The sequence below is a fragment of the Cetorhinus maximus genome, chromosome 27 (genome assembly GCF_964194155.1).
Source record: "Cetorhinus maximus chromosome 27, sCetMax3.hap1.1, whole genome shotgun sequence".
Lineage (NCBI taxonomy): Eukaryota > Metazoa > Chordata > Chondrichthyes > Lamniformes > Cetorhinidae > Cetorhinus > Cetorhinus maximus.
In genome coordinates, this window is record NC_135905.1 from 24,252,057 (window position 1) to 24,265,034 (window position 12,978).

A 12,978-nucleotide genomic window follows, 5' to 3' on the forward strand; every position below is an offset into this window, starting at 1 on the left:
AACACCTGACCTACCTAATCCCATTTACCAGCACTTGGCCCATAGCCTTGAATGTTATGACGTGCCAAGTGCTCATCCAGGTACTTTTTAAAGGATGTGAGGCAACCCGCCTCCACCACCCTCCCAGGAAGTGCATTCCAGACCATCACCACCCTCTGGGTAAAAATGTTTTTCCTCACATCCCCCCCTAAACCTGCTGCCCCTCACCTTGAACTTCTGTCCTCTCGTGACTGACCTTTCAACTAAGGGGAACAGCTGCTCCCTATCCACCCTGTCCATGCCCCTCATAATCTTATACACCTTGATCAGGTCGCCCCGCAGTCTTCTCTGCTCCAACGAAAAAAACCCAAGTCTATCCAACCTCTCTTCATAACTTACATGTTTCATCCCAGGCAGCATCCTGGTGAATCTCCTCTGCACCCCTCCAATGCAATCACATCCTTCCTATGACGTGGCAACCAGAACTGCACACAGTACTCCAGCTGTGGCCTCACCAAGGTTCTATACAACTCCAACATGACCTGTCTACTTTTGTAATCTATGCCTTGATTGATAAAGGCAAGTGTCCCATATGCCTTTTTCACCACCCCACTAACATGCCCCTCCGCCTTCAGAGATCTCTGGACACACACGCCAAGGTCCCTTTATTCCTCAGAACTTCCTAGTGTCTTGCCGTTCATTAAGTACTTCTTTGTCAAATTACTCCTACCAAAGTGTATCTATCACCTCACACTTTTCAGGGTTAAATTCCATCTGCCTCTTATCTGCCCATTTGACCATCCCATCTATATCTTCCTGGAGCCCAAGACACTCAACCTCACTGTTAACCACCCGGCCAATCTTTGTGTCATCCGCAAACTTATTAATCCTACTCCCCACATAGTCATCTACGTTGTTTATATAAATGACGAATAATAGGAGACCCAGCACAGATCCCTGTGGTACACCACTGGACACTGGCTTCCAGTCACTAAAGCAGCCTTCTGTTATCACCCTCTGTCTCCTACAATTAAGTCAATTTGAATCCACCTTATCAAATTACCCTGTATCCCATGTGCATTTGTCTTCTTTATAAGTCTCCCGTGTGGGACCTTGTCAAAGGCTTTGCTGAAATCCATATAAACTATATCAACTACACTACCGTCATCTACACACCTGGTCATCTCCTCAAAAAATTCAATCAAATTTGTTAGGCATAACCTCTCTCTGACAAAGCCATGCTGACTATCCTGATCAAACCTTGCCTCTCCAGGTGGAGATAGATTCTCTCCTTCAGAATTTTCTCCAATAGTTTCCCTACCACTGACTTGAGACTCACTGGCCTGTAGTTTCCTGGCTTATCTCTACAGCCCTTCTTAAATAGTGGAACCACATTAGCTGTTCTCCAGTCCACTGGCAATCCCCCCCCAGGGACAGAGAGGAATTAAAAATTTGGGTCAGAGCCCCTGCACTCTCCTCCCTTGCCTCCCTCAGCAGTCTGGGACACAAATCATCCAGACCTGGAGATTTGTCCACTTTTAAGCCTGCCAACACCTCCAATATCTTGTCACTCCCTATATCAATTTGCTTAAGAACCTCGCAGTTTCTCTCCCCGAGTTCGATACCTTCATCCTCATTCTCTTGGGTGAAGACGGATGTGAAGTTTTCGTTCAACACTCTACCGATGTCCTCTGGCTCCACCCATAGATTGCCCCTTTGATCCCTAATGGGCTCTACTCTTTTCCTGATTATCCTCTTCCCATTGATATACTTATCGAATATCTTGGGATTTTCCCTACTTTTATCAGCCAGAGCTTTCTCATATCCCCTCTTTGCTCTCCTAATTGCTTTCTTAAACTCCACCCTGCACTTTTTGTACTCGACTAATGCCTTCGCCGATTTGCTTCCCTTGTACCTGCTAAAAGCCTCGCTTTTCCTTCTCATCATATCCTGAATATCTCTGGTCATCCATGGTTCTCTGGGCTTGTTACTCTTTCCTATCACCCTAGAGGGAGCATGTTGAGCCTGTACCATCCCCATTTCCTTTTTGAACGCCACCCCCACCGCCACTGCTCTTCTGTAGATTCCCCACAAGTAGCTGTTCCCAGTCTAACATGGCCAGATCTTTCCTTATTTTACTAAAATCCACTCTCCCCCAATCCAAAACATTTTTTGCAACTTGTCTATTTCTTTGTCCATAGCAAGCTTAAATTGTACCATGTTGTGGTCGCTATCACTAAAATGCTCCCCCACCACCACCTCAACCACCTGTCTGGCTTCATTCCCCAGAATTAGTCCAGCAGTGCCCCATTTCAAGAAATCCACTCCATCCAAGCCCTTAACGCTATGTCTATCCCAATTAATGTTGGGAAAGCTGAAATCACCTAATATAATTATCCTATTGTTATTGTTTTTAAACACCTCCGCGAATTGTGCACATATTTGCCCCTCAATTTCCCGCTGACTATCTGGATGTCTATAATAAACACCTAACAATGTGGCTGCCACTTTTTTTATTCCTAAGCTCTACCCTCAAAGCTTCATTCGATGTCCCCTCCAAGATATCATCTCTCCTTACTGCAGTAACTGACTCCTTAACTAATAATGCAATGCCTCCTCCTCTTTTACCCCCTCCCCTGCCTCGCCTGAAGATTCTATATCCCGGAATGTTGACCTGCCAATCCTGCACCTCCCTCAACCACGTCATATTTCAATATTTAATTGGGTAGAAAATTAACCTAATCTTTACATTTTCCTGCCCATGTTAACTCAATCATTTCTGGATAAATGGGCTATGCGAGGTAAATAACCATCACAGTTTAACAAGAAGCAGTAAGTATCAGATGAGTAGACTTGCTATACTCCAGTGGCCAAATCCTTTCATGGCAATACAGGGAATTGGATGTCTTGTTTAGCTTCAATGATGCAGTGAAATTACTCTAGCTTCTTTCATATTGGAGCCTCAAAAAAATAATTGGCACATCAGTGGACAATGTACTATTGGATTTTATAGCAGCAGTTAATTAGTTTCATGTCAAACGATTTCAGACTCCCTATCTTGGAAACATGCACGGTGTAATCCTTGATCTATTCCAACCCAAGATTTTTTCCTAATTCCAAAAGGGGAAAAATGCAATCCATGCTGATGGTATTAACCGCACCTCACAAGTGCATGATCCAGGAATTTGAAATGTCTAAATCAAATGTGCTGATCTAACCTCCAATGCCTGGTGTCACTTACAGCTTCTGGATTTATCTCAACAGCTGCACCAGACAAAATGGAACCATTGTCACAAAGGACTTCAACAAGATAAAACTTCATTAATTTAAAAGGCAGCACGTTCTATCCATTGCTTGAGCACAGTGACACTGGCAGCAAAGAAACCATCACTCACGTGAACTTGACAGCAAACAGTGGCAAATTAGGTCTTTAATAAAGTAAACTATTGATGCCCAGGGCACATTTAATCTCTCGGAAATAAGTTTCTGAGAAGCAAGTGGGTGCTAGTCTCCCCCCCCACCCCCCCACCAACGTACAAAACCTATGGATAAGGAAGCTAAATTTAGAGAGATTCCACAGACACAAACTTCCTGCTACTACTTGGAATGCAATTCTACACATTGGCAGCTACACAGACTGACCCACTTACAGTCGGATCTAATTTTATAGGCATATTGTGGAATAACGGAAAATTCAACAAATTCAGTATCATGTCTGACTCCTGCTGACTAGGAGAGGTGGAATGAGCTGCTCAGAAATGAAATAGAACATGAGGGTACCATATCACCTCAAAAAATCCAACATTGCCTGCTTTAATGGTGGGGGTGGGAGAGAGAGAGAGAGAGTGAGTGCGGAAGAAAGTGCAGAAGAGTAGTAAGAGGTAACTTAATTGAAACTTTTAAGACTGAGAGGGGTCTTGACAGGGTGGATATGGGGAGGGTGTTTCCTCTTGTGGGAGAATCTAGAACAAGGGATCACTGTTTAAAAATAAGGGGCCGTACATTTAAGACAGAGATGAGGAGAAATATTTTCTCTCAGAGGGTAGTGTGTCTTCAGAAAACTCTTCCTCAAAAGGTAGCGGAAGCAGATTCTTTGAATATTTTTAAGGCAGAGATAGGAAGATTCTTGAGTAATAAGGGGTTGAAAGGTTATCGGGGGGGTAGGCAGGAACGTGGGGTTGAGGTTAAATTCAGATCAGCCATGATCTTATTGAATGGCGGAGCAGGCTCGTGGGGCTGAGTGGCCTACTCCTGCTCCTAATTCGTATGTTCGTATGAGAATACAGTAAGGAAGAAAAGGTCAGATAGGGAGAGAAACAGATGGAAGTAAACTCCAAGATTGGATAAAGACGATATGATGAGAAGAAAAAGACAGAGTAGAAAAATAAGTGTTTCCTTATTGAGTATTAAATTCTCACAAAAAGCCTCTAATTCATGGTCCCCTTGCCCCCAAGGATGTCATTTGTATCACTGATTTGAAAATTTCCGATGAAATTTCATCCTGTTAGGACAATCACTGTAACTAAGTCTGGAAATGCAGAAATCCATGACTGAAAATGTTTAAATGATGAAGGAAACAATGAGTCCAATGACAAAAACAGAAAATGCTGGAAAAACTCAGCAGGTCTGACAGCATCTGTGGAACGAGAAACAGTTGACGTTTCGAGTCCGCATGACCCTTCTTCCAGCATTTTCTGTTTTTGTTTCAGATTTCCAGATACACAGTATTTTGCTTTTATTAATGTGTCCAATAAAACTGTCTGCAGGACCACACAAACTCTTACTTTCTTCTTCTTGTCAATTTTCTCCTTTCTCTTCCTAAAGGCATCAATTCTGTCGGGGGACTAATTCCTGAACAAGCCAGCCAGCCACCCACTATTCACGTGTACAGAATGGCACAGGGTGCTCTCTGTCTCATCACAAGCCAGGAAGGATGTTTAGCCTGTTTGAGTCCACAAATCCAGACAGAACTTAATATCCTGCCATGAAAATATTCAGTCCTGTCTTAGATAATTACAGGATTCTGGCCATCTCCAGGGCATTCCACATATGCACACTCTTAGCAGGGTTCCCAGGTTTACAATTCGGACTGAAGAACACAATCAATTTTCATCTTCCTAATTCAGTTTAAAAGGGATGAAGCTGACCGCCATGTCAGAACTGCCTTCCTGATTCAACACAAAGCCATGATCCTAACCCATTCTTCATCCGCAAGGCTCATCGAATCACTGAATCAAAAGGCCATCTATCAGGGTATTTAAGCTAACGTTAAAAATTGTGATTGGCAATAACACTCAAAAAATTCAACGCCATTCAAGAAGCAGCAGCCCGCTTGACAGCACACCATCCACCACCGGTACACAGCAGCAGCAGTATGCACCATCCACAAGTGCGTTGCAGCAACTCACCAAGGCTCCTTCGACAGCACCTTCCAAACCAGCGACCTCTGCCACCTAGAAAGACAAGGGCAGCAGACACACCGCCACCTGCAAGTTCCCATCCAAGTCACACACCATCCATACTTGGTATTATACTGCCATTCCTTCACTGTCAACGAGTCAAAACCCTGGAACTCGCTCCTTAACAGCACTGTGGATGCATCAGATGGACTGCAGCAGTTCAAGTCAACACCTTCGATGGCAAAGACACTCACATCCCATGAAGGAATAAAAGCAAATGTCAGCCAGGTGAATAGTTGTCTCCCTGAGAATGTTTCAATGTAGAATAAAATCTTTTGGGTGATCATTGGCAAATGTGCCTTCCAGACTTAACACTGAGTTCAACAACTTCAGATCTTGAACTCTCTCCTCCATCCTCACCCCCTTTTTTCTAATAATAATTATATTTTTCTTTTCCCACCTATTTCTATTATTATTTAAAAAATTTATTTCCACCCATTGTTTTATCTCCACCTTTTAGCCTATTTCGATCCCTTCCCCCCCATCCCACCCGGGCCATCTGTCACTTGCACATCCTTTAGCTAATATCACGACAGTCAACACCCCTTTGTCCTCTTGTTTATGACATCTTTGGCTATCTCTCCTTTGCCTCCACCTATCACTGGCCCTCTATCTAGCTCCACCTGTCCCACCCCCCTTAAACAGCTTATATTTCACCACATTTCTTAATCCTCTTTAGTTTTGATGAAGAGTCATACAGACTCGAAACATTAACTCTGTCTTCCTTTCCACAGATGCTGTCAGACCTGCTGAGTTTTTCCAGCAATTTTTGTTTTTGTTTCAGGTTTCCAGCATCCGCAGTATTTTGCTTTTATCGAAGGGTTCATGGTGTTGTTCTTGATATTCTTTTTGGATTCAACCAGCTACAAAGACAATGTCAGAGGTTCCTTTGTACAGTCTAAAGCCTGACTCTGGGAGGATCTCCTCAGCCACTGGAAGTAGGTGATTCAGGAGAATGCGCATCAGGAAATTCCCTGCTATGAACAAGTGGGAAATGCCTCAATAGTTTCGACAGCATGATTTATTCCCCTTCTTGAAGATAGCTACAATTCCTGAAGTTGTTTGGGGGAGGGGGGACAGAGGTGGAAGAGAGAGTTCGTTTTCCTCCCAAATCTGTAGGATTAATGCATGCAGTCTTGATGCACATGCACCCCCCCCGAGAGTGGCAGTAGAATGGATACGACCAGAGAGATGAGGGTGACGGGGTTGGCCAAAGAAGACCTGGCAAAGTACATTTAAGGAGGACCTTTAAAAGTGGGAAACCACCTGGGTTGGAGCAAAACACACTGCAATGGGCCAGTCTTGCTACGCATGGAGCCAGAGGAACTAAGTCTAATTAAGTCTTGATGTATCTACAGTAGCAGCTGATACTCTCCAGGCTATCTCCCAGTTCCCTGTGGTAGAATCCATTAGTGAACCAGCATAGATGGGAGAGCTGCAACAAGCAATCAAACAAATCAAGAACAACAAAGCTTGCTGACTGATGGTATTCCAGCTGAGGTATTCAAAGCTGGTGGACTTTTGCAAACTGCAAAGAGATGCTGCTTACATTAAGACTCCCATGCTTTGTTCTGATATATATATGCCGGGAGGTGAAAAGTCAATCGAGACAGGTTTGAAAAAGAGTATAACCTGCTAAATAAAAAAACATAATTTAAACCTAGAAGCATATGGAAAAATACAATACAAACAATTACCTCGTCAGCTGGTAATGTAGCAAGCGGTTTAATAACTGCAGTGAGGGGGACTTGGCATTGTTTTGCCATATCTGAAGTGCAAGGCAGATTGTAAGCTGCACATCGAATAAAACGAGGACTTGAATTCCCTGCAAGGCAAGCACAGACAAGGTGTAACATTTAAAAAGAACACTACTTCTAGAAGAGCAAAGTTGCATTGCGCAGTGGAATACCAAGGAGCTGTTTTGTTAGCAACTTAGTGCTCAATAATCCAAATAAAAGCAAAATTCGCTAATTTTAAAATAAATTCTTCTCCACTAACCCCAAAGGAAAATGAGAACATGTACCATATACCACAGATATACCATATACCACAGATATACCAGTGATCTATTCAAATGCAACGTTTTAAAGATAGTTTCCAGCCACATATTCCTGATTCCAATACAGTCCAATAAAAATCACCAACTAATTAGAGGTGTGGCTATGGTCACGATATTTTATCAATATGTACTAATCTTTGTAGAAAATAATTGTGCAATACAGAGTAAATTTACTTCACTTTATTCCTTGAAGTATATTTACTTCAACATTCAACATTGTTCAGTAACAAAGGGAGTGAAGCACTCATAACAGGTTTTGGTCTTAGCATTTTACCAACAAACACACAAAGTTTTTAAGTAAACATGCATACACTGTGTGAATACAAATATTGAGATTACAGGCCCAACAAGATTAGGTTTTTTCAATCAATCAGAAATGCAATTACACTGGTCACACCTGCATTCCCAGCTAGTCCCATCTGGCTAGTGGTTAATTTTATTGAGCTACAATGCCTTCCATAGATTTGGTTGACGGGATGGAGAAGCAGCAAAAAAAAAAGGCAGCAAAGATTTGAAAAATAATTTACATCAGTTACGCAATTGGGCAAATGACATCTGGTACTCTGGTGCCACACATAAGTTGGAAAAATGGGTGAAGGCCATAATGAACGGACTTATTAGCGCAGGAAAGCTTAGTAGGGGGCCAAGGGTAATTGGAGACAGGTATTTCCCAACATACAATTTAAAAAGAAAATAGAACATTGGGATACAGAGCGAGAGTAGTGGAATACAAGTTTATAAAGGCTTGCTTTTACCATGTTTGGAAGTTAGTGTTGAGCTTTGGTCACAGGATGGAGTAAGACTGATTCCAAGTGTCAAGTGGGTGAGCTATGAGGAAACATTAAGCTTAACATTCTAGAGAAACAGTTAACAGAGGGAACTTGAAAAACCAAATATCATACTGTAGAGAGGAGGTAAAGCTAGATTACTGTAATTTTAAGCTACATACAGAGGAAATTAGTAAAAACTATATGTGGACCAGAATCAAGGATAACTCAGGGTGAGAACTGCTTGCACAAATTTACCAGGTAAGATCATCAAGGAATGTATACTGGAGTTATTCTAAATGCGAAGAGATGCTGTGACTGGAGGAGGGATGAGTGATGGACTGAATGGCTTTTCTTATCCCTTAGCTTTTATTTTCATCCTGAAAGGAACTGCGCCAGTCTAGGACATGTTAGGCCAGTGGGGTTTATTGTTGAGAAACTGCAGACGTCTGGCTGTAAAAGATGCTAGGATGAAGTCCTCAGTGAGTGGGGCTTGGAATATTTTTCAAGTTTTGTTCCAAAGAATTTTCTTGATTAAAAAACAAAAAAAATGGATTATGATGACCATTCCTTTCCTGAGGACTACCGAAGACAAACAGTAAGGCACTGGCTGGTTCAGAGGGAAAGAAACAATCCAATTCAACTCTTGAATGAAGATATCAAGCGGCCAAACAACTTCTCATTATATTTCCAAATTATCAAGTACATCCTATTTTTAGATTTCTCTCCTTTGGATTCAAAAATTTCTTTCTAACTTGCTCCATATCCATAATCCAACTAAAGCTTTTATTGATATTGTACTGTTGGAAAACAGAGTCTAAGACATGTGAAAAACAGCATGCGTGAGTCTTTAAAGATTGATCTCATCTATTACAAACGTTAAGATGTTGATCTTATGCCAATATGAAAAACATTAAATCCTTGACAACATAAAGATATGTGGATTAATTTGTAACGAACAGGGTGACGTGAAGGCTGCCATTCCTGTAACAAAATATGCTTTGCTTATAAGCAGTGTTACCACAAAGTGAAATACTGAAGACATGAACAATGGGACATTACCTTGATCTTTTACCACAAAGTCAGTAGTAACAAGTGGTGGAACTTGGCCTCTTACACCAGTCGAGAATGGCTCAGATCCTCTGTTTGACTTATCATCTTCAATCACTTGAATCTGTCATAGCACACAATGCATTACAAACTGTCATTCAATAAAACCCAAAGGCGTTCATTTTAATTTGGAGGTGTATTTAAATGCATTAACCCCTGGTATAAAAGGATATAAGCAACATCACTATCACGTAAAACTAAACAAACATTTAACAGTGCTCCCCCAACACTTCAGTGAACAAACACTGCTTGGTGTAATACTGAGCCAGAGGCCAGGAAGGTTCCAGGTGTGATCCCTGGTCTGTGCGGAGTTAGCTGATCTCAGCCAGGGTGGCTACATGGCCACAACTGGCTTTAGAACTCCTGGAGAAGAAGAAGAAATAGGCAGAGGTTCCCAATCCTGATCATTGCTCAGTGGTTGCTGCTAAGAAGTGCATGGGTCAACATCAAGTGAGCTGGGGACAAATTGCCAGTGAGTGCAAGGAGCAGTGGAAATTTGTAGTGGGAGCAAAGTACAAATGCTTGACATGAATTGTTTATACACCATGAATCAACTTAGCAAGCAGGAACTTAAAATATTATGAAGTAGCTGGCATTGCTTGTTAACCAAAAGCAACTTGATGGGTTGGAGAGTGACTATAGTTACTCCAAAAGAGATGAGGCTCTCATTCAGTACTAGCATTCAATTAGATTACAAATGTTCCAAACGCAAATACATTCATTTATTGCATTCATTAAACTTAGCCACATTTACGTTCTGAAATTCAGTACCAAAGCACAAATGACTCCTCTAATCTTAGTTAGCTTTCTCAGCAGGCACATGCTGTTAGAATACTGTGACTGATTTAATATTGCCTTAAGTTATTCTACTTTACACCCTCCCCCATTAATATTACTGTTAACTAGTAAACTAAGTATTCTGCAGCCATTAACATAAACAAAACAAGGCAAAAATTACAAGAGGGTTGCTGGCTCTTGTGTATGACTTGGGAAACAATGAAATGAATGTGGAAGAGCCAAAATGATCTACTTTCTTTGAACAGGCTATTGATGTAGGTGTAATGGGAAAGAACAGTGACTTTAACAAAAAAACAAAGTTAGTCAGTGCTGCAAATTAAAGCTAAGACCACAAATGTTCACCAAGCTGAAGTCGGCAAGTTTTGATCTGATTTTTAGCTGTACAACTGTAACTACTACCGTCAGTAAGGTACCAAAATAGATCACCAGGATAATTTGATCAACAATCCAGGAGTTATTTGGTACCGTCAGAAAGATTTGCATTGTAAAAATTCACCTGGAAGAGGTACAATTTGGTGTTAAGTCATTTAACTGATGCAATAATGTAGTATTGTAAAGTGGGATGTAGAGAGTGAAGTGCAATTAAGCTAACAAGATTTTGTGACCTTACAGCACGTATCTGACATATGAAAATCAACAAGCCTTTTGGAATTAAAAGCAAAGGCAGCAATGCAGAAAGTAACAGCACACATACATACATACATACAAGCAGACTTACTGGACTAGGAATTGCATCTGGATCTATTCTATGTCTTGTTTTCTGTTGAGGTGGCAGTTCATTAAGTTGCTTAAAAAGGCACAAATGAGCAGCAAAATAGGAGAGAAACAGAAGAGTAACAATTGTTACTTCTATCTTCCCACACTAATGGTGCCAAATCAGCAAGTCCTTTGACATACGTTCACACATACATCATTGCACATGCAAGCTGTGTTATTCAGTTAAACTGGTTATCTGTTCATTTTAATGCCATATGCAGGGCTCTTCACATTTCATAGCTTTAATATTAAAAAGCTCAAAGCAAGATTGCGAGTTTTTAAAAAATATTCTGGTAAGAGTGATAATTTCATAAGCAAAAACAGTGTTATAGCTTCTCAACTTTGTACCTGCCCAATGTTAACTCAGAGAAATTAGACAAAAGTATTTTTTTAAACAGAAATACAGCGTGATCGTATTCATTCAAGCTTCTTTGATGTAAAGTTTTAATGCCCCTTTTTAGTCTCCTTTTCAGTCTCCTTCAAGCCACTTACCTAAACATATCCAGCCGAGAGTTCTGAGTTGTCCAGACTATTGAGAATCTACAACCTCTGTATTATTAAATATCGGCTGTGTAAAGGTGATGACAGCAGAGGAACCTCTCAATCTGGGAAGCAGTTAGTGACGTTTTGACAGTTAAAGCACCCTAACCAGACTTTACTCCCAAGAACCTGCCAAGATGGTGTGACGTGACAAAAAAATTAACTGCAACTGATAATTTACTTCCTGCTATCCAAGGCTTCCATTCAAGTTCTGCATGTCTACATAAACCTCAGGAACACTCCAGGATGCTGGCTGTTCCTGGACTATCATTTAAACTAGATTCTTGTTCAATGGCTTTTTGTTAATATTTCCTTAAATGGATCAGTTGGAGTGAGGCAGTTGCAGGAAGAGGCTGACAGCAATTTACTTAGAGCAAATAACAATTGAGAGCACAGCCAGTACCTTCCCCAGAAACTGGACATAAGGTCCAAAGATACAAGATCTGTGATCACCAACATCTGTTTTCATGAGTCTTTAACAAAACTGAATGGAAAGGCTTAAAGCCATCACAAAAGGTCGAAACTGACAAGGAATGCCATTTAACTCAACCATCCAGAAAGAGTCTCACCATCTACGAGTTTAAATGATTTGAGTTATCATCTCCACTACCTTAAACAAAAGTCTATTCCATGTACTTGTCACAATCTGCAAATAACATTTTTCAACAATCCTAAAGTCACCCTTAACTAACTTGATTTGTGTCCCCTTAGCATTTATGTATTCTCCATAATTAAAGGTTATTAGTTACCAGTAACAGACTAGCCTCGTTATGATGCCACCATGGGTTACAAATCAAACGTTGGTATCACAGAAAATCCCAAGAAGAGCCAACAGCTGAATACCTGCTTCTAGCTCAGACCTGCTCTCCTGCCTGACTGACTCCACGACCCGTCTCTTGCTCTCCTCTCCGGTTCCTGTTCGCATGTATTGAGTGAGAAGCAAAGATGAAGGGTGAGGAGAGAAACCAACAGACTTGACAGGCGAGCAGGACTAGACAAGGAGGAGGCGAGTCCATTACAGTATCAATTAATCACAGGGTGCAGGACCCCAGGCTGGAGCACCAGAAAAGCTGCAACCTGGGCAACCAGAGGTGCAGGCAAAGAATGGCTGGAACTGAAAGAGCTGAAAAGGAGAAAGGAGCCCAGAAAATTAGTGCATCAGCAACAGACTAGCCTGTTCCAACGAAGTTACAGTACCAACCACCACAATCAGAGTGCAGGGCACCAGGCTGAAGCAGAGGGGATTGGAGCCAGTTCCTGTGCAATCATATATGTAACACAACACTTTAGTGCAGGAACTATTACTGTGAAGATGTGCTGTAAGCGGGTTGCATTACTCATACAGTTATTAGACTTTACTGTGCATTAATACAAATTTCTAAACAGGAGTGAAAACATGTTCAGATGTAAGATGTACACATGTAAAGAAAAATATATGGAAATTATATTGAAGTCTCCCCAACAAGTTTGCAAACAATGGACAGATACAATAAAATCCTTGTAACAAGCA

General features: G+C 41.3%; 1 protein-coding gene across 3 annotated transcripts in view; it reads right to left on the reverse strand.

Annotated features, from left to right (window-relative positions):
* LOC144668639 (protein transport protein Sec24C-like) overlaps window positions 1-12,978 on the reverse strand; it is a 76,307-nt gene that overhangs the window by 30,386 nt on the left and 32,943 nt on the right. For 2 of the 3 annotated variants that reach the window (XM_078530883.1, XM_078530882.1), the window contains 3 exons: window positions 10,891-10,959; window positions 9,327-9,438; window positions 7,136-7,263 (listed from right to left, as the gene is read on the reverse strand). In XM_078530883.1, the coding sequence (XP_078387009.1) occupies window positions 7,136-7,263; window positions 9,327-9,438; window positions 10,891-10,959 (309 nt within the window). The remainder of the gene's footprint in view (window positions 1-7,135; window positions 7,264-9,326; window positions 9,439-10,890; window positions 10,960-12,978) is intronic. The other variant, XM_078530884.1, reaches the window with a different exon arrangement.